The sequence below is a fragment of the Choloepus didactylus genome, chromosome 2 (genome assembly GCF_015220235.1).
Source record: "Choloepus didactylus isolate mChoDid1 chromosome 2, mChoDid1.pri, whole genome shotgun sequence".
Lineage (NCBI taxonomy): Eukaryota > Metazoa > Chordata > Mammalia > Pilosa > Megalonychidae > Choloepus > Choloepus didactylus.
This window is the reverse complement of record NC_051308.1, coordinates 217616759-217636027: the sequence shown is the minus strand read 5'-3', so window position 1 is coordinate 217636027 and position 19269 is coordinate 217616759. Positions and strand designations below refer to the sequence as shown.

At 55.6% G+C, this 19269-nt stretch overlaps 2 protein-coding genes across 3 annotated transcripts; one reads left to right on the top strand and one right to left on the bottom strand.

Annotated features, from left to right (window-relative positions):
* Positions 1-12590: 12590 nt before the first annotated feature.
* TSSK3 (testis specific serine kinase 3) lies at positions 12591-19181 on the top strand. 2 transcript variants are annotated; one of them, XM_037827843.1, is made up of 2 exons: positions 12591-12897; positions 18458-19181. In XM_037827843.1, the coding sequence occupies exons 1-2, from the start codon at positions 12828-12830 to the stop codon at positions 19117-19119; spliced, it is 732 nt and encodes a 243-aa protein (XP_037683771.1). In that variant the 5' UTR covers positions 12591-12827; the 3' UTR covers positions 19120-19181. The 2 variants fall into 2 exon arrangements, with proteins under 2 accessions (XP_037683771.1, XP_037683772.1); XM_037827844.1 differs by lacking the exon at positions 12591-12897 and adding an exon at positions 17329-17713.
* On the bottom strand, positions 16070-16952 carry FAM229A (family with sequence similarity 229 member A). The gene is given in 4 exon segments (XM_037827845.1): positions 16070-16314; positions 16592-16738; positions 16817-16844; positions 16847-16952. Coding segments are annotated over 4 exon segments (384 nt in total). The 3' UTR covers positions 16070-16211.
* Positions 19182-19269: the final 88 nt, after the last annotated feature.

Here is a 19269-nt window from a genome sequence, read left to right as displayed (position 1 = left end):
AAGGGATGGACGTCGTGACCTGCATCTCTTGTCTCAGCCACAATAGGGAACCCACAATGCTGCCAGGCACTGCCTGCACTGACTGGCCGGGCTCAGATGAGGGCTTGTGAGTCCTGGAGAGGTTGGGGTCAGGGGTTAAGAGCAAATCCTAAGGCTTCTGACTCCCAGGCACTACCCTCTGGGGATCAGAGGCAGATCCCCTGGATGATGCCCAAGAGGAGAGAGGAGCATCAGGGCTGAACAACCCTGAGTCCCCAGATCCCCAGAGGGGGGACTCTGTAGAGATCCAAGAAGGCTGGGGAGAGTGTGCCTGAGAGCCCAGTCCCTCAGCAAATCCAGGTCCCGGTAGAATCTAGCTCTTCTAGAAGAGGGAAGAGGCTTGGATGTGGGGGATGTGGGGGGGAGGCGGGCACAGCAGCCCCCACAGCCTCCTCCGTCCACACTGGGGCTCCTTCCTCCCCAGCTGCTGCCAACCCAGACAATGCGCCCATTGTTCTGCGTCTCCGGGGGCCTGTGTGTGACTGTGTGTGTCTGTTTCTCTCTGTGTGTGACTGTGTATTGCTCTGTATCTGTCTGTGTTTAAGACTTTGTGGCTGTGTGCGCATGTGTGTGACCAGGTGTATATATTTGTGGTTGTATGAGCCTGCGTCTTTGTTTGGTTCTGTATATTTAAGGGTGAGAGAAAGCCGTGGTGACTCTTAGTGACTCTGTGACTTTCTGGGTGTGTGCCTGTCTGGTTTTGATGACTGTAGCTGACTGTGATTGAAAGTGTGGGGCTGTGTTAAGCTATCTGTGAGTGTGCAGATGAAGGTGTGGCTACCTTGTGCTTGTATGAGTGGCCCTGTGGGTGCCTCAGTGGGTCAGGAAAGCTGGGGGGGTCAGAACCTATGACTTGTGGGCCTTTGCCAGGGCCAAGTGGCAGGGAAAGGAGGACTGGGAAGGAGGGGTGACCCTGGATTGGAGGGGGGAGGGGAAGCTGCAGGGACCAGGAACCCCGTGTTCACATCCACTCCCCATCTGTCTCAGTTCTCCTTGTGAGGGCTCAGAGCCTGGCCCTGGCCCGTGAGTAAAGCATGGGTAGCAGGAAATGAACTTTCCTGGCAGGAAGCCTGGGGCCTCAGCAGAGACATGAAGGGCTGAAGGTGGGAGGAAGGGAGAAGAGAACACAGCTCAGTCAAGGAGGTTAGGGATGGCACTTGGAGGCCTCTGAGCAGAGCCCTGGGGCAGGGATCAGGTTAGATGCTGGCTGTGGTGAGACTGTGCAATATCTAGTCAGAGATGGGGGGATGGGCCTACCTAGTGGAGGGTCCAACATATGCAAAGAGAGAGATGGGAGGAGATATCAGAGAATGGTTAGGGCCCAATGGAGGCCCTAGAATGCTAGGCCGAGCCAAGGAACAGTGACTTGGCACTGTCTAGTGCCCCACCCCAGGGGTCCACCTCCTTTTAGGCAGCATCTGCCGGGCGTGGAGACCTGAGTTCTAGCCCCAGTTCTGCCTCTTCCTGCCCTGTGACCTTGAGCCTGTCCCCTCTCCTCTTTGGCCTCATTCTGTGCAGTAGGAGGTTCTCCATGATTCACACTCAAAAAGACTTCCTGGAGATCCTTCTGTTCACATGTGGCAGAGGGTAAGAAGTGAGTCATGCAGGGCCCCTACCCTCAGGGGTTTCCCAGTCCAGGGGAGGATACAGGCCGTGCCTTAGAGGAGAGTAAAGAGCCAGACATATTTTGGATGAGAGGCCTGTGAGCTGCATGGAGGAGGGGGCCTGTGGGTGGACCAGAGGATGGGGAAGAGCTTAGAGCAGCACAAGTGGGAACAGCCAATGGTCTATGTGAGGGTGTGGAAGGAGGAAGAGGCTGAGTTGGGAGAGAGGTTCAGGAGATGGGGTCCCCAATATTCGGGGGTCCCTGGAATTCAGTTAACAGCCTGGGCCTGGGGATAGGGCAAGGAGAGAGGAATTACACTCCTGCTGCCCATATTTCTGTTTCTGGGGACAGCTGGTGAGACGGATCCGTTGAGTGAGACAGGGACATCAGAGGACAAAAGAACTTGGAAGGGAGTTGCTGGATCTAGTCTTGCTGTGTTTGAGGTACTCAAGCAACATCTGAGAGAACATCCAGGAGGTAGCCTGAAATCTATGCTTCAGCATTCACACATGGCAATGATGTTTCCTGAGCCAAGGGCCGGGGTCCAAAGCCTAGCTAGTGACTTTATAGGGACAATGGACAGATAGTTTGAAATCAGGACTGATCTCAAGAAATCTGAGCCTCTGATTAAGAGAGTAACTGGAGCCAAGCAGGACATGATGTCACTCTTGAGGTACCTGGGCAGTGGGGAGCATTGCCACTAATGTGGCAGGTGGCAGGAGAGGACCCCAGGAAGGAACCCAGGAAGGAGGCAAAAGAGAGCGGGGAGGAAAACTCCAGAGTGCACAGCCATGGAGATCCTTAATCCCTGGCTAGAGTTAAGAAAAGGCAGGAATGACCAACAAAAACAAGAATCATAGCTGCTAGCAGTGATTAAGTGCCTACTGTATGCTGAGCCCGGTGCCACCTGCTTTACATACATCACCTCATGCCCTGGGGAGATGCGCACCATCACGGTTCCTATTTACAGAGGAGAAAACAAGTGAGGTGGAGCGTTTCTGTGAGCAGGGTCAGAGGAGGAGGTCAAGGACAAGCAGGAAGTGGTTTTCAGGAGCTCCGGGGAGCATGGTGGTGCTGGGTCCGGGTGCGTGCGGGCATCCAGAAAGGATGGTGATGCTTTGGGCTTGGGGGCATTAGTCAGGATGTCATGTCGGCAGGGAGAGTCAAGGTAGCCCCAGTGTGGGGACTCCTGGGGGTGGGCTTGACTCCCCAGAACCATGGCTGCAGCAACAGGACCCAGGTCTGCAGCTTCCCTGCCCGTTGGGGGTCTTGGACCCCAATGTGGATACTGGGGCATCTCAGGGGCTCTTTACTAGGACCCAAACAATCCAACTCATTACCAAATCACAAGGACAGGGATTCTGAAAGTTCCAAGCTGCCGGGACCGTTTATTTTCCCCTCTTATTTTTCCTCTGGGCTCCTGTGTGTGGCTGCATGAATGGGGGAGGGGGGGTTGTCACAAAAACTGGGCAAGGCCCAGCCACAATCTAACAGAACTGTCTCTCTGGGGCTTAGTCTCCCCAACACCAAAGAGGCACGTGATCCCAGCCCGCCTGTTTACTTCCTCCAGGCTTGTTGAGATCACCAGAAATTCAACCCAGTTTATCTGGGCTGCCCTGAGCCTGCCCCTTCTCCACTACCCTCCCCCACTTCCCAACTTTCAGTTTCTTTTCAGATCCTGGGTATCTTCAGGGGAAGGGGTAACAAAACCAGTGGAGTGGGGATTGCTTACAACTTTCCAGCCGAAATCCCCCACTTAGGGAAAGTCCCTTCAAAACGGAAACTGAAACTCCTTCCCGGTCCCTTCATCCCCGCCACCCCCACCCGACCTGATGACCGGCTTCCAGGGATCCTCTCCATATCCAGCCTCTGTCCCCTCTTCCCTGAAATGATCGGGGCCCAAATTACAGACCCTTTTCAAGCTTTGTGACCCTGGGCAAGTCCCTTCTCGCCAGGCCTCCCTCTGTCCCTCTGTAACATGGGGGTGGTGGGAGTGCGGGACTGTCGGGCCGAGGCAGCTGTAGCGCTGAAGAGACGGCTCCAGCACGTCCTTCCCAGCTATGTGCTTAGATCTGGGCTCAGTATACCCTCCTCCGTAAAGTGAGAATGATAATGGTACCAATTTTGTAGTTTTTTCTGCCGTAAATGAGTTAGTGCAATCAGGTAAAGCACCTGAGGTGCAGAACACCCTGGAAGCATTCAACAAATGTTCCTAGATACTGTTGAGCAAAATGCCAGGACAAGGGCCTGACACAAACTTGGGGCTCAACAGTGTGCCCATTCCCTTCCTTTCTCTTCTCTTCCTGCCTCAGGGAGGGGAGGTGGGAGTCTCAGATTGCCCTGAGATATCCCTGTGGCCCCGCCGCCCCAGGGAACCACCACCCTTCTTCCTCTGAGGCAGGTGATGGGGGGACTGACTGGGCTGTTTTAAAGGATGCTAAATTGTTCAGGGGGAAATTTATCTGCTTTCAACCAGTTCCTTAAATGGTAAAGGAAATTGCCACCACCCCCCTCCCCTGCCCCAGAACCCTGAGGACTCTCTCCCTCTCTTCTGGCACCCCCAGAAGTATCCACCTTGGACTCCCCTTAATGACCTCCCCTAGAGAGACACACTCTGGAAAGAAGCCCCCTTCAATACACACACATTCATCTGTCTGCCCCCTGCCAGCATCGCTTCAAATACCCCTTCCAGCATGGACTAAAAATGATGGTAGCGAGGGTGGTGCCTAAGAGGCTGGCTCAGGCAACTGGGTAGAAGGAAGTGCCGAGACCCATATGTGGGAGCCAAGAGGAGGAGCAGCAGAACATACACAGAAACAGAGAGGTCAGTTTGGGAAAGGTTGAGTTTGAGGTGCCTTTGGGATATCATGAGGACAGATCTCTGGGTCTGGAGAAAAATCTGTGTTGGAGAGAAAGAGAGAGGAAGAGATGACCGCTCTTGCTTTTCTCTCTCCTCTGTGTGTACCTGCAAGAGAATCTACATGCTGATGACTCAGAAACCTCTATCGCCAGCCCAGATCGCTTTCCAGAACTCCCGCTGCCCCTGGAGACCAACCCAGATGTCTTATAGGGACCTACAAGACAAACAAGCCCAACTGGACAAAGATTGGAAGGGATGAAGCTGGAGGAAAGATACCCAGGGAAGAGTCAATTAGACTCTGCCAGGGGAGGGCAGAGGACAGAGGAGGAGGAGATGAAGTCCAGAGTCATTCAGGGAACAGAGAACACCAGGGATGTGGAATGGTTTGATGTGGAGGGAAAGGGAGTTGGAGGAGGGAAGATTAAGGTTCTGGGAGTTTGCTGTTCCCTGAGAGATGGGCAGTGGGGAGCTGGTGGTGAGGAGCTGGGCATGGAGCTTCCTGTTAGTCATCTGCTTATGTGCCTGCGAGTCCTGCAAGGGCAGGGGCTGGGTCTTAATCAGGCCTGGCTGGGGTGTGTGTGCACTTGCTGTTGACCATAGAGAGGATCAGTCAGGGCAGCAGCCCAAAGGCTCCTTCCTCTAGCCATCAGCACCCTCTTGCCAGGACCCACTCCTGGGCTCAGTCCTGGACAGGACCTGGGAGTGTGCACAGGGACAGGTGCCCTGAGGCCTTGGACCTAGTCGAGGATCAGAAACTACCTGTTGCCCACCAGAGAAGCCTCTGAGATCCCTGGCAGGGCTCCGGGTCTGGCAATGCCATGCTGGGGGTTGGCTCTGCTGTGCTGCAGCCCTCAGCATCAGGACCCCACTCTGGGTGCTGCTCCCTGGGTGTCAGCCCTGACGGCTCCCACTTCTCCACCCCCACCTCAATCAGTACCCAGGGCCTGTCCTTGTTCTTCCTGTTTAACATCACCCAGCTGCACACATTCCCTCCTCAACTCATCAATACTTGCCAGAATTTCTGCACCCAGAAATGAGATGTATTAAGAAGGATCTTTGAAATGCACAGTTGGACCATGTCCCTCCCCCTGCTTTAAATCTTTCCATGCCCCCCTACTTCCTCCTGGATGTCCAACCCCCTGTTTTGGCCTTCAAAGCCTTTGAAGCTCTCTCCCCAGCCTGCCTCGTTTCAGGCCCCTCAGTGGAATGACAAATTCAGCCTGCAAATCCCCAAGCCTTTCTCTGTGCTGCACCCTCTCCCTGGAATACTCCTTGCCTTGCATGCTTTTCCAGTGCCTGCCCACCTGGCAAGATTCAGCTCAAGGGTCCCTGCCAGAAGTCTTCCCTGATACTCTGGGGACCCACTGTACCCCAGAGTAACGTCACCCTATTATGAAACTTCACTGAATCGGTGAATGTGCATGCCTTTCTCTTTCTACGGCACTGAAAGAGTCTGGAGAAGAGGAACCAGGTCTAGTTCATCTGGTCTATCCCAGATACAGGGGAATGTTCATGGGTGGGAAGGGATGCAGTGGGAGGGTGGGGAGATGCCACAAGGTGCTCTCCCAGCCCGCTGGGTTCAACCTAACTCAGTGCATGTGAATGGTGAGAACTGAGATATTCATCCCCCAAAGTGAAGAGAACCCGAGACAGGCAGAACTGTTTTATTTGGGGAGTGGGGAGCTACACAGAGACCCCAGGAGAGAGAACAAAGGTGGGTAATCTTCATCCCCAGAAAGGGGACACTGGATCACGTAGTGCTCCCAGGCTGTCTTCTTGCTCATCCCTGTCTCTGCTTCGAGATCTCCATGGGATGAACCTGAAGCCTGTCTGCCCAAATTCCTAGAAAAGAGACACTGGTGGCACTTTCCCAGAGCCTGGGGGCACAGGGAGGGTAGCTGAGCATGCCAGACTGCCTGGGCTCAAATCCAGCCCTGCCATGAACTAGCTCGGTGACCTTGGGCAAGTCAGTTAAGGACTCTGAGCCTCAATTTCCTTTTCTGAGGATAATGGAAATCATGATGGTACCCTATGATAAGCATCAAAAAAGAAAATGACTGCATAGGATTAGCACAGTACCTGGCAGAGAGTAAATACATGATAAATATCAATTATTATTATATGTTATCAAGAGACCTGGTTCTGGTTCTGCCATTGCTTTCCTCTCTGGGTCTGTCTCAGATTCTGTTTCTGTAAAATGGGGTGTTGAAGGATTAAATGATATAATCACTTCTAAGATGAATGATTATCTCTGCCCCTTTAAGGTTTGCCTCCCCTACTCTGTTAGGTCTTTACTGGACTCTGTCCAGGCAGGACCCGCTGCCACCAGGCCAGTCCAACTCCTTCCCTCTGCCCCCACAGCAGAATGAGAGGAAAGGGCTGGTGTTGTTTCAGCAGGGACTGTGGTTAGACAGGATGAAGGACTTCCTTCCAGGCTGCAGGATGCTACCCTGGGAAGGGGCCAGAGGTGATGGGACTGATGCCACTGGATGAGGGGATGCTTCCAGGGGAACAGCCAAACGGGGTGGGTTAGGCCAGGGCTGGCCAGCTCATCAGTGACCTCACTTCCAGAGATCCTGGAGGGGCTGTGTTTAAACTCATCCCACAGCTCCCAAGATCACAGAGATATCAGGCAGGCATTGAGACACAGCAAAAGAGAGATCTCCAGCTAGGCCTATAGCTGTTCCCTCCACTGGGAACGCTCTCCCCAGTGTCTCCAAGTGGCTGCACCTTCACCCTTCAAGCCTCCATTTCAGAGTTCCCTCCTCAGAGAGGACCTCCTGAGCACCGCTGCAACTCGTTTGATGTTTACTGATCCCCAACAACATGTCAGGCACTGTTCTAGGCACTGGAGAGAGATCTGTGAACAAGATAAAGTCTCTGCTCAGCCCGGTTCTTCCCAAACACAGAGGACTGTTTCTCTCTTACTCCTTTAGAGTGTCCATCTCCCAAATCAGAATGGAGGCTTCCTAAGGGCAGGGAGCTTGACTGTTTCACCAGCGTAAACCCAGTGATTCAGTGTAGACGCCTGGTACAAACCACTGAAAAAGGGCCTTGATAAATATTTGCTGAATAAATAAATGGACACAGAGACCAGAGATAGACTGATACACACAGCGATGTGCAAAGGTGGGTCCGGGCATTCAGAGATGCGGGAAGATGTGAAGAACACACTATCACACAGGATGATCACCTCGGCCCCACCCTTCAAGCCCAAGCCCACCCCGAGCCTTCCGAACCTTCCTTCCTGTCTTCCTCCCGAGGACACGACCTACCCTGGTCCCCGCCTTCTCGGGGCTGGAATTGATAGGTTTGAGGAGCCCTGTTTGGGACTTGTCATTTTTACTTTTTTAGGTGTCTTGATGAAGAGAAATTTTAATATAGTCAAATCTGTCAATCTTTAAAAAAAAAATGTGTGTGTGGAGGTCCAAAAAGGAAGGGTCTGAATGACCCGCAGACACCCACGCCGGCCCGCGGGGTCTTCTCCCGCTGTGGCCGGTGCTGGGGCCTCGCGGTCCGGCCTCGCCCTTTCCCACCGCCCGGTCAGGCCCCGCCCCTCGACCCGCCCCGAGGCCCCGCCAATGCCGCCGCGCCCTCTTCTGGCCCCGCCCCTCACCGGCTCTCACGGGCGCAGCGGAACTAGATGTCGCTTCCTCTTGCCCAGGAATTGGTAGTTAATATTCTGCCACCGGTGCTTCCACCTAGACGAAGGGAAAATTGGGCAGAAAGGATGGGGACAAGGCTCCTCCTCCCTCCTTGTCTACGTCCCGCAGCATCCGCCTAGCCCCGCCCCTTCCCTCCGCGCTCAGTCGCCTTCAGGCCCCGCCCATCCCACCGGGTTCTGTCCCCTCCGCCGGCTCCCAGGCGCCGTTAGGACCCGCCCCTTCCTTTAGGCCCCGCCCCCGGGCCCCCTCCTGCCCCCAGGCCCCGCCCCGCTCGGCGCGCTCACGTGAGTCGCGGGCGCGTGCCGTAGCAGCTGGGCCAGCGCGCTGAGGGCACGTCGGCCAGGCCGGTGGCCCCCGGCAGCAGCAGGAGGTTGCGCGAGAGCCAGCGCCAGGCGGCGCCGGGCGGGCGGCGGCGCTGCGGGCTCAGCCAGTAGTCGCCCAGGCTGCGGCGGGCGGCGGGCGACGGCAGGACCGGGCCCCGGCAGCCCCAGAAGCACAACTCCTGGTCCAGGCGGTGCGGGGGTGTGGCCCGGGGCCGCCTGCGGAGGGGGCGCGCAGCGGTCACCCCAGGCGGGCACGACGCCAGGAGGGCACGACGGGCGGGCCGGGGGGCGCCTCGGATCAGATTTAGAGGGACAGGGAGGGGGATTGGAGTCCCTCACCCGGGACTTCCCAAGGACTGGGCGCCTCCCCCCACAGCTGTCGGGCCGAGGCTCTTGATCCCGCCAGCGCCTTCCCCTGGGCCTCCTCACCGGGACAGGAGAAAATCCACCACGAAGTGGGCAGTCTCGGTGAATAGCATGGTGTCCGTCCCTCCCGGCCAGGCCTGCGCCTCTTTAATACCTGCCTGGACGTGGAGGGGGAGGCCTGAAAGCCCATAGTCCCCCCGGGCCGGCTGTTTTTAGCAGGAGGCGTCAGCTGGCAGAGGCGGCTGGGCCCGCTGCATGGAGGAGGTCAATCACAAAATTTGAGAGACCCCGGAGACACTTGCCCCCAGAGCCAAGCACAGAGGGCTTGGCAGAGGCAGCAAGAGGGGGTCCAAGGGAAGGAAGGTTAGCTGCCCACTGAAGGAACCCTTCCCTCCCCACCTGGCGGCCTCCATTCTCTGTTCACACAACCCTGATGGTGTGCTCAGGTGGGGCTGAACCCACACCTAGAGAGGTCTCCCTGCTCCCTTCCACCACCTTTATCTCCCACGACCCTTATCAGAGCCTTCTCCCTTGTTGCCACAAACTCTAGTGCAGGCGGTCTTTTTTGGGCCCCATGGATGAGCTTCTGGGGCTCCACGACTGGCTAGAACTTCAACGTTCCATATATGTGGTCCTTGACCACGTTCCCCGCCTCCCCCCCACCGAAAAAAAAAGTCTAACCCTGCCCTACAAGGGTTGAGAACAGCCCCTCTCTGTCCTTGTCCTGCTCTGAAGCTGGCGTTCAGGGCTCCGGCTCTGTGCCCAGGCTGTCCCCTGCTCCCCCAACCCCTGGGGATAATGAGGAACTTGCTGGCCCAACTCCTTCTCCCACACTGCCAGTTTGGGCTATTTCCCCCCTAGTGACTCATACTGGTGGCTGGAGGGAGTGGGCAGCTGTTCTGAGCCCCCAGAGCCCAGTACAAGCCTTGACTTGCCACCCCAGTTGTGCATATTTAGGGTCTTAGTCTCCGCCTTTAATTCCTTCCTCTCTTTCCTGTACCCAGCCTTTCCCTCCTTGCCAACTCCTTCTCATCAGCAAACAAACAGGCTCCAGTCTTTCCTATCTTTGGAGAAAAAAAAAAAAGTCCTCCCTCAACCCCTTATCCTTCTCCAGCTCCCCCTTCACAGCCCACATTCTTGAAAGAATTGTGTACAATCACTGTTTCCACTTCCTCACTGAACTCTTACAATCTGCACCGTCTCCCCCCCCCCTGCCCCGGCCTCATTTCTCAGGAACAGCTCCTGTCAAGGCCACCACTGACCTCATTGTTGCTAAATCCAAGGGGTCCTTATCTGACGTGACCCCTTAGTGGTGGCTGACTTCAGCACAAATACTCCCTCCTATCTGAAATCCTTTTTTGCCCTTGTTTTTCTGGACATTGTGCACTCTTGATTTTCTCCCTATCTCCCCGGTTGCTGCTCCATGGCAAATCTCATTCTCTGCTCACGCCTACCTATGGGTGTTCCTGGGCTCTTTGCACTGTGTCCCGGAGGAATTTCCTCAGTCCCCACACTTTCAGTGTCCACCCTGCGTCACTCCTCTCCTTCAGCCCAGAGCTCTCCCCCTCCATCCCAAGCCTGCCTCCTGGACACCTCCGCCTGGATATTCCACCTCACAGGAAACGTGCCCCGCACCTGCCCTTCCTCCATGTTCCCCAACTTGGCTATATTTATTCAGGTGCCTGAACTAGAAATCTGGGCTTGGTTCTTGACTCTGCCCTCTCTCTCCCTTTTCATACTCAAATCACCACCCAAATCCTGCCAATTCCCTCTCCAGGACATATCTATACTCGTATTGCTTCTCTCCACCTCCCCTGCCACCACCGGTCCACAACATCTCACCTGGGAGGCTGTCCCGGCCTCCTGACTTGTCTCGCTGCTGTCACTCTCAATCACCCACATGGGCTAGTCCCACGGAGCGGCCAAGAGTGTTTTTCCAAAATGAGCATGTCCCCCTGCTCTGCATCTTCAGCACCAAGTTCACCTGTGATGGCACATTCTAATCCCAGTGCTGGGGACATTTCCCACCCCCATGTCTTTGCCTGGGTAACTGCTTCTCATTCCTCAAGTGTAAGTTCCTTAGGGAAGCCATTCCCCATCCCTGCCCAGGCCAGGTGGCTCTGCCCTGCCTTCTCACTGCCCCCGAGACCCATCCTCTGCAGACCTACCGCAGTTACTCACTAGCTAGTCTAATCTGCAGACATTCTACCAACTCCTGAGGCCTCCTATGCTGAGCCCGGGGGACAACAGGGTGAGTGACCCAGACCCTGCCCTCTAGGAGTCCACAGAGTAGACGCATTAAATAGGGACCAGGGAATAGATGATAAGTGCACAGAGAGCAACTCAGTGGGGCAAGCAGGAGCCATGGGAGAGGGTGGACAGGTGGCCTGGCCAGCTGGGCAGTCAGGGGAGCCTTCTTTGAGAAGTGACAGTTGGTGGAGAGCTGAGGGATGAATGGAGCTGAGAGGGAAGTTATATAAGGCAGAAGGAACAGTGTGTTCACAGGTGGGAAGAATGTTTTCTTGAGTCGCTGAGAGGTGTCTGGTGTGGCTGGAGAGCTTGAGGGAAGGGGTGGCCTGAGGCCAGACCCCAAAGGATCTTGTCAGACAGTTGAACATCAGCCCACAAATGAGTAAAAGAGCCACCAATGAGATTTAAATAGGAAAGTGGCACTGTTGGGTTTGTGTTCTTTATCAAATAATTCTGGGTTGGAGGGACCTAGGGAGAAGGAAGCTGGAAGACTGGTTAGGGGTAATCTGGACAAGTAGTGATGGGGCCCTGCTCAGGCTGTTGGCTGTGGGGTTGGGGCAGAACAGTCGCTTGGACGGGGGTTGGGGAAGAGGGAGGAGACGAGAATGGCTCTCGTGCCCCTACCCCAAGGGCGGGTGGGGAGATGGTGGCTGGGAGCTGGGTGTGTCCTGTGATGTCCAACCCACCCTTCTACCTGGAGATGGTCCGTCTTATGTCTTCCCGTGGTCCCTCAGGAGGGGGGTGGGGGGTGGAGGCCCCTGAGGTGGAAGGTGCTCAGAAGGCCTGAGAGAAGACAGAAGGAAGGAGAAAGGGGAAGCTGGGTCAGAGTCCGGATGTGATGGGGTTTCAGGGCAAGTGGTATCTGGGGTTTCTTCAGAACCTGGAAATTCCAGTCTTTGGCTCCGCCCCAAGACCCCCCTCATCCTGAGATGCTCAAATCCTGGGGCCCAGGTGGAAGTCCTGGGGGCCCTCTAGGGGCTGAGTCTAAATTTGAAGGGATTCAATCCCCTGACAGGTTCCAGGGTGGTGAGCAGGACTCCCGGCCGTCCCTGACATGTTGATCGACCACTTCCTGTGAACTCTCTCCAGCACCCGTTACCTGCATCATTCCATGGAATGCTCACAGTAATCCTTGGAGGCACGTAGCTTATTTGTCTTCTTATGAGATTTTAAGGGGTTAAGGAAGTTGCTCAAATTCAAGCAACTAGGACTAGGCAGAACAAGGATTTGAACCGAGGTTTGACTGACATCAGAGTCTGTGCTTTTAACTCCTGTGCTATATTAAGCTTCTCGACCCCCACGCCCACCCCTGTGGATTGGCTCAGTAAGGGGAGGAGGCTTTGTGGGGGATATGCTCCTCGTGGTTGGGGTGGCTGCACAACCACTCCACCCGCCTCATATCAAGCGATGGGAAAGGGTAGCGCTGACGTCATTTGTTGCCATGGCAATACAGCAACCCTTTCCCTGCCATCTCCATGGTAACCTGGGGGGTCCATCTGTACTTCGCCCCCTCCTTCTAAAAGGGGGTCCCTTAAGGGAGGGGCTGGCTAATAAAGTGTCTGAGAGGGAAGTCAGGAAGGCAGTGATTTGAGCATTCCCCTTTCCCCAGACTCCTTCTCATTCCTTAGGCCCAGAGAAGAAGGCTGGGATCTGGAGGTCCTGCTTTGGGGTTTGGGGGCCAGCTTTACCCTCTAGGGTGAGGGAGGAGTCCCCTGGAAATGGTCTCCCACTCCAAGTTCCAAGTTCCTCAGCTCCTTAGCAGAACCGCTGGGAAGATGGCAGAGGGAGGTAAGAGGGGTTGCCTAGCCCTTTCCAGGGCTGGGTATCACCTGGCCCCGTGGAGACAGTGTCCTGGGTGGTCTGGCTCTCCACTGCCCCTTGAAGCCAAAGGCAGGAGCAGCAGCAGCAGCAGCCTCTCTTGCACCCTGAGTGCAGCCTGTGCCAGAGATTCCTGCCTGGTGCTGAACATATATGACTTTACTGAAACCTTCCAGCAGGTGTCATTACCCCCATTTTACAGATGTGGAAATGGAGGCTCAGAAAGGCTAAGTAACTAGGCCAAGGTTGCACAGCTAGTAAATGGCAGAGCTCAGGACTTGAATTCAGGACTAGAGTTCAGGTCAGTGGCTTTTCTAGGGAAAGAGGAAGAGCAGGATGGAAGAGGGAGAGATGAGAGATAGGACAGAGTGAAATAGCTTAGGTTGGAGCCTGTCGTGCTCCCTGTTGCTTACATTACAAACTCCTGAACCTGCTACTTGAAGCCCCACCCCCACCCCACCTCCATCCAGCTTCTCTTCTGTTAACCCACCCCACAATCGCCTGAATTGTGAGCTCTGCAAAGGCAAGTACAAGGGATCTGTGAGACTCAGGCCTGGGTTCCCAGCACCTGACCTGGCCCGGGTGGGGGTTGGTGAAAGTTGATTGAATTGATTGATCTTGAACTTTCCCTCTTCTGTCCTGCCTCAGGGCCTTTGTCCACAATGTTCCCTTCAACTGCAAAGCCTTTATGCCTTGCTCGTGGACATTCTAGAGCTAACTAGTCCCAGGGTCTGGCCTCTGGTAAGGTCTGCATCTGGAATTGTTGCACCTGTCACCCACCAAGTATGTGGGAGGGAGCAATAAATGAAAGATGGTTGAGAAGAGGGGAGAAAGGAAGGGACAGAGAGGAGAAGAGAGAAAAGAAGAATGGAAAGGATTCAGCATTTTTGGGCTGACAAGGTCCCTAGCATCCATCTGGTGCCTTTCTTTTTTTTTTTTTAACCAATGAAAAAGTGGGCCCAGAGGGAAGTGACTTGCCCAAGGCTTCGCAGCAGGTGACTGCTGGTGATGAGTCCCATGAGGGCACGGCCCATGTCTGTCAAGTTTACCACTGAATCCCCAGCACCTTGCCCAGGCCTGTCTGGTAGACCTGTGATGAGTCAGGGACAAGCCCGTACTACAACTCAGTGGCCGCCTCCTGGTGAGCCTGTTCAAAGCTCCTCGTTGTTCTGGAACACTGAGGCCTCAGTGCCCTCTACCCCTTCTTGATAGGCTTTTCCTCCAGTCAAGAGGAACAGCTCACTTTTTCCCAGGCATACCCAGTTTTTTTCATAAGTTACCCTTCTCCTGGAATGTTTCTCCATCTCCACTCATCATTTTCTGGTGATGCCATCAATCACCTGGCTGGGCTCCCACCTCAAGGGTAGGCCTGCCTGGTCAATTATAATTGCCCATCTCCCTGCCAGTGGTAACTGGTCCAGTGGGTGTGTATGTGATTTAAGAAGAGCTAATCTCTACCCTTCCAAGGATAGGGAAACTGAGACAGAGAGAAAGCAACTCTCGCTTCCTAAGGTTTCTTAGGGGCTGCAGCCATGTTCCCTGCTCAGAGGAGACCATCAGGGATGAGAGATGAACAGAGAGGAAGTCCTGGTGGGCTTGAATCCTTGTTTCCAGCCCAACAGATGTCCTGGTTCCCACAATTCTTTCTTTAATCCTTTGAACTAGCCCATGTATTTCCCGACTACTTGAACTATTGAATTCCTTTTTTGCTTAAGCTAGCTTCTGTGGCTTGCAATGGAGGGAACTTATCAATACAGAGGCCAACATTTTTTTTCTTTTTAAAACGACAACGGCTTCCCAAGGTGGGAGAGTACTGTTTACAGGGAAGGAGGCCCATTTTGAGTGGCAGCACAGCAGCGTGGGTGGTTAGGCTGAAGAGGGCCTACAGTAGAGTTTGGTGATGGGGATGGAAACAGCTGGAACACTCCACCTTCTAGTCTGGAGGAAAGGGTCGGGGCGGAGAAGAGTGAAGAATAGAGAGAGGAGCCGGCCCTATGGCTGAAAGCTGGACTCTCCTGGGGAAGGGGAATTGTAGGGAGCGGCTTCCAAGAACCAGGATGTTCAAAGAACCAAGAGGCTGAATGGTCAAGTCCAAAGTCCTCACTCTGAAGTCAACTTTTTGTTTTGTTTTTTTTTAGCAATCCAACCCCCCCCCCCCTTCAAATATGCCGCCTACATTTGGGACTGTCTGGGAAAGCATTTTGTGTAATTGAGAAGAGGGTCCCTTTTGGGAGATGGTGGGATTCTGAAGTGCTCCAGGGAAGGCATAGATTTCTAGTTGTGTGGATTAGGAGAGGGGTGTTGAGTCAGTTGTACTTAGATCTCAGGGGAGGGGAGACTGAATCTGATTCTTGGTTTATGCATGATTTTTCCAATATAAAAATAATTCAGGCTCATTACAGCAAAACTGGAAAGTGGAAAATACTCCTTCAGCTTAAATACTAGCATCTCTAGGCAGCCTTCATGTAAGGAACCCCTCCTGGATGGTCGGGTGGCTAGCCTTCCCAAGGGCTGTGAGGAGGGTGGTTGGCACCCCCTACCACCTGGAGGATCCCAGGCTCGGGTCCCTCACCTATAATATAGGAAGTGAAGAAACCAGTTTTTCAAAGGGCCTTGTCCCCAATCTCTTTCGGTGGTCCCACCAGCCCTAGGAGAAACCAAAGCTCAGCGTGGCCTGGGGCAGCCCCTAACGGCTACAACGAAGCCAGAGGTGCCCAGGGTCACAAAGTAGCAGGTGGCAGAACCTAATTCCAGTTTGGGAGAATTGAATGGACCTGATGTGGGTGGCCATTGTCTTTAATCTGATTGTCCGTTCACCTCTCCCGCCAGTCCGGAGCTTTTCTGGTTCCTTGCTGTTCAGCACTGTACCGTGAATTTCACTGGAGAACCAAGGAAAGGGCGGGGCTGGAAGGAAAAGGATGCCGAGGAAGGGATCAAGATGAGCGAGAAGTTGGGGGCGGGGAGAGATGCCCGGCAAGAGGAAGGCGGGCCCGGGAGGGCTTGTTCTTCGGGCTAGGGCCAAGAGCGGATGCGGCGGAAGGCAAAGTGTTATTGGATGGTGCGGGGCAGCAGGCGGGCCCGATCCGACGGATTGAAATACACGGCCAGCCCGGAGTGGAAAGAACAGTTTATGCTGTGCTTTATTAAAATGTGCATCATTCTTTTATTTTAAAATGTGCATCATTGTCTCGTGCTCGGCGCGCGCGACCTCAGCGTGGCGGCCCGCAGCGGGCCTAGCCCGCGCTCCCGCCCGGCTCCCGCGGAGCCGCTGTGCGCAGGCGCGCTCAGGTGGCGCGGGCCCGGGGGCTCCCGCCCATGGCCAAGTAGACGTCGATGGGCACGTGCAGTAGTGTCAGGCAGTGGCAGCCGGGGCAGCGTCGAAGCGGCCTGGAGAGGGTGGGGCACGACAGGGGACGCTGAGGCCCACCCCGGAGGTGTACCTGGTGTCCCCCGAGGTTCGGGTGTGGCTATGGGGACCTTACCCGAGATAGAAAGTGGGATGCTGGGAGCAGGGGGAGGGGAGTGGGGGGGTGAGGCAGGAAGGAGTGCCTCAGCGGGGGAGGTACCCAGGTGGGCCCCAGGCGCAGCAGTCTATGGGGCTCCACCAGGGGGCAGTGGGGGGGCCCTGGGCGCAGCATGGGGCCAGCGGGACCACGGGCCTCACCTGACCGGGTTGTGCTCCGTAGCTACCGGCTCCGGGCTGTCCTGGGATTCGGGGGCGGCGGCAAGGCCAGGGGAGTCTCCGGCCTCAATGGGGAATCTCCGACCTTGCGGGGGCTCCTGGGCGCTCATGTCCAGGCCCCGGGGCGCTCTGAGCGGGGAGTGACGGTCAGGCCGCTCCCAGGCCGGGCGCCCCCTCCCCGAGCCCGCCCCTCGGGCCGTTGCTCACCTGCCGGAGGCCGAGGCCGGTCCCAGCTGGAAGCAGCTGCCCGAGCCCTGGCCGCGGTAGGATGCTCCGGTCCAGGAAGAGCCGGGCAGGTGTCTGCGGCGCGTCGGGGCCCGGGCGTCGATGGGGAGGGCTGCATTGTGACCCGGCCGCGGCGCGCTGACCTCACAGAGCCCGTTCCTCCCGCCGGGGAACCCCCCGCCGCTCCCCCCAACCCCCCGCCGGCACTTGGCACGGGCGGGATCCGAGAGCTGAAGGGCGCTTGGCTATGGCGCCTTGAGACTGGGTGACGCAGACCCCCAGCCGCCTGGTGGGGGCGCAAGAGGCGAGGGCCACCTGCCTCGAGGAGGCAGCCGCACGCAGGAGCCGGGCATTCCTGGCTGCTCACAAAGATACCCCCGAATGCGTCCCCCGGCGGGGCCGCGACTCATTGCCTGGCGGGGGAGGGAAGAGGCCGTGACATAACCGGTGCTGATTTTGGTGGTGGTGAGGGCAGGTAGGGGCACTGCCCATTTTGGCTAAGGGTCACACAGCATTTACATCATAATTGGGCAGGAGTTTAAAAATGTCTGGCCCTCTCCCTCCCCACCACCCGCGGCTGTGTCCAGTCGGAGAATGTTCTAGCGCTGGGGGCGTCTGCGGATGAAGTCCTTGGGGGGAAAAGGAGCAGGCCAAGGGCGATGGTCGAGTAGAGCTGCCTTGTGGAGGCAGCATGAGCTGAGAGGGTGATAGGAAGGAAGGAGGCGCTAGACAGCATGGAGGACTTTCTGCTCTCCAATGGGTACCAGCTGGGCAAGACCATTGGGGAAGGGACCTACTCAAAAGTCAAAGAAGCATTTTCCAAAAAACACCAAAGAAAAGTGGCAATTAAAATTATAGACAAGATGGGAGGGCCAGAAGGTGAGCTGGGGCCCCTTTGGAGGAAGGGAGGGCTGGTTGAGGTGGGTGGGCCCTTCTTCCAGAACAAAGGATCATTCCTTTCTGGCCTTACTCTGGAACCTAGGAAAGCGGCCAGACGCGGCTTTGGGGTGGGACAGTGGGGAACAGAGTGATGCTGAAAGTCCAGGAGCACCACCCCTCCAAAGCCCAAGGTTAAAGGAAGTGGCAGGAGATGAAGGGTCCTCAGAGGCAGAACCTGAGCCCACCAGACCTTTCCTATTCCAGGCGGAGAACAGACACTGGCAGAGAGGCCACAGCCAGGGCTATCAGAGGGCAGGAGCTGCTGCCAAGGTGGGCGGAGACAGGAAAAAGGAAGACGGGGCTCATGGAAAGAACTGTGGTCAGAAGGTAGGAGTGGGAGGAGCTGGATCACCTCCTGTGGGCAAATCAGACCCCATAACTGAGATCCAATAGCTTTGTCTGTAAGTCCCCAAAGCACTTTGATATCTCACAGGCAGCTCACAAGTCCCTGAAGTGGGCGTGTAGTAGTGCTCTTGAATAATGTATTAACTATAAGAATGACAGAGGTGAATGTTCTTTGCAGAGTGCAGACAGCTAGACACATTTCAGACCACTAAAGGGAGCCAAGGAACAAGACCCAGACTGGTGGGCAGAAAGGCAAACAGGAGGAAGGCAGGAGATGGGAGCAGGAAGTTAGGCCCTTCTGGACTTGATCCCCCATCTCTCCTTCCCTTGTCTCCTCAGAGTTTATCCAGAGATTCCTGCCTCGGGAGCTCCAGATCGTCCGTATCCTGGACCACAAGAACATCATCCGGGTGTATGAGATGCTGGAGTCTGCCGATGGGAAAATCTACCTGGTGATGGAGCTGGCTGAGGGAGGGGATGTCTTTGACTGCGTGCTGAATGGGGGGCCACTGCCCGAGAGTCGGGCCAAGGCCCTTTTCCGTCAGATGGTCGAGGCCATCCGCTACTGCCATGGCTGTGGTGTGGCCCACCGGGACCTTAAGTGTGAGAATGCCTTGTTGCAGGGCTTCAACCTGAAGTTGACTGACTTTGGTTTTGCCAAGGTGCTGCCCAAGTCGCGTCGGGAGCTGAGTCAGACTTTCTGCGGCAGCACAGCCTATGCAGCTCCCGAGGTGCTGCAAGGCATTCCCCACGATAGCAAGAAGGGTGACGTCTGGAGCATGGGTGTGGTCCTCTACGTCATGCTCTGTGCCAGCCTACCTTTTGACGACACAGACATCCCCAAGATGCTGTGGCAGCAGCAGAAGGGGGTGTCCTTCCCCACTCATCTGGGCATCTCGGCCGAATGCCAGGACCTGCTCAAGCGGCTCCTGGAACCAGACATGATCCTCCGGCCTTCAATTGAAGAAGTTAGTTGGCATCCATGGCTAGCAAACACTTGATAAAAGCAATGGCAAGTCCTCCCCAATAAAGCAGGGGGAGAAAGCAAACCCAAAAACCTGCTTCTAAAATGGTGATATATATTTTACACTTTAAGTTTACTTATCCTAAATCTTACACCCTCCCCAGCCTTATTTCTCTTTCCCTTTAAA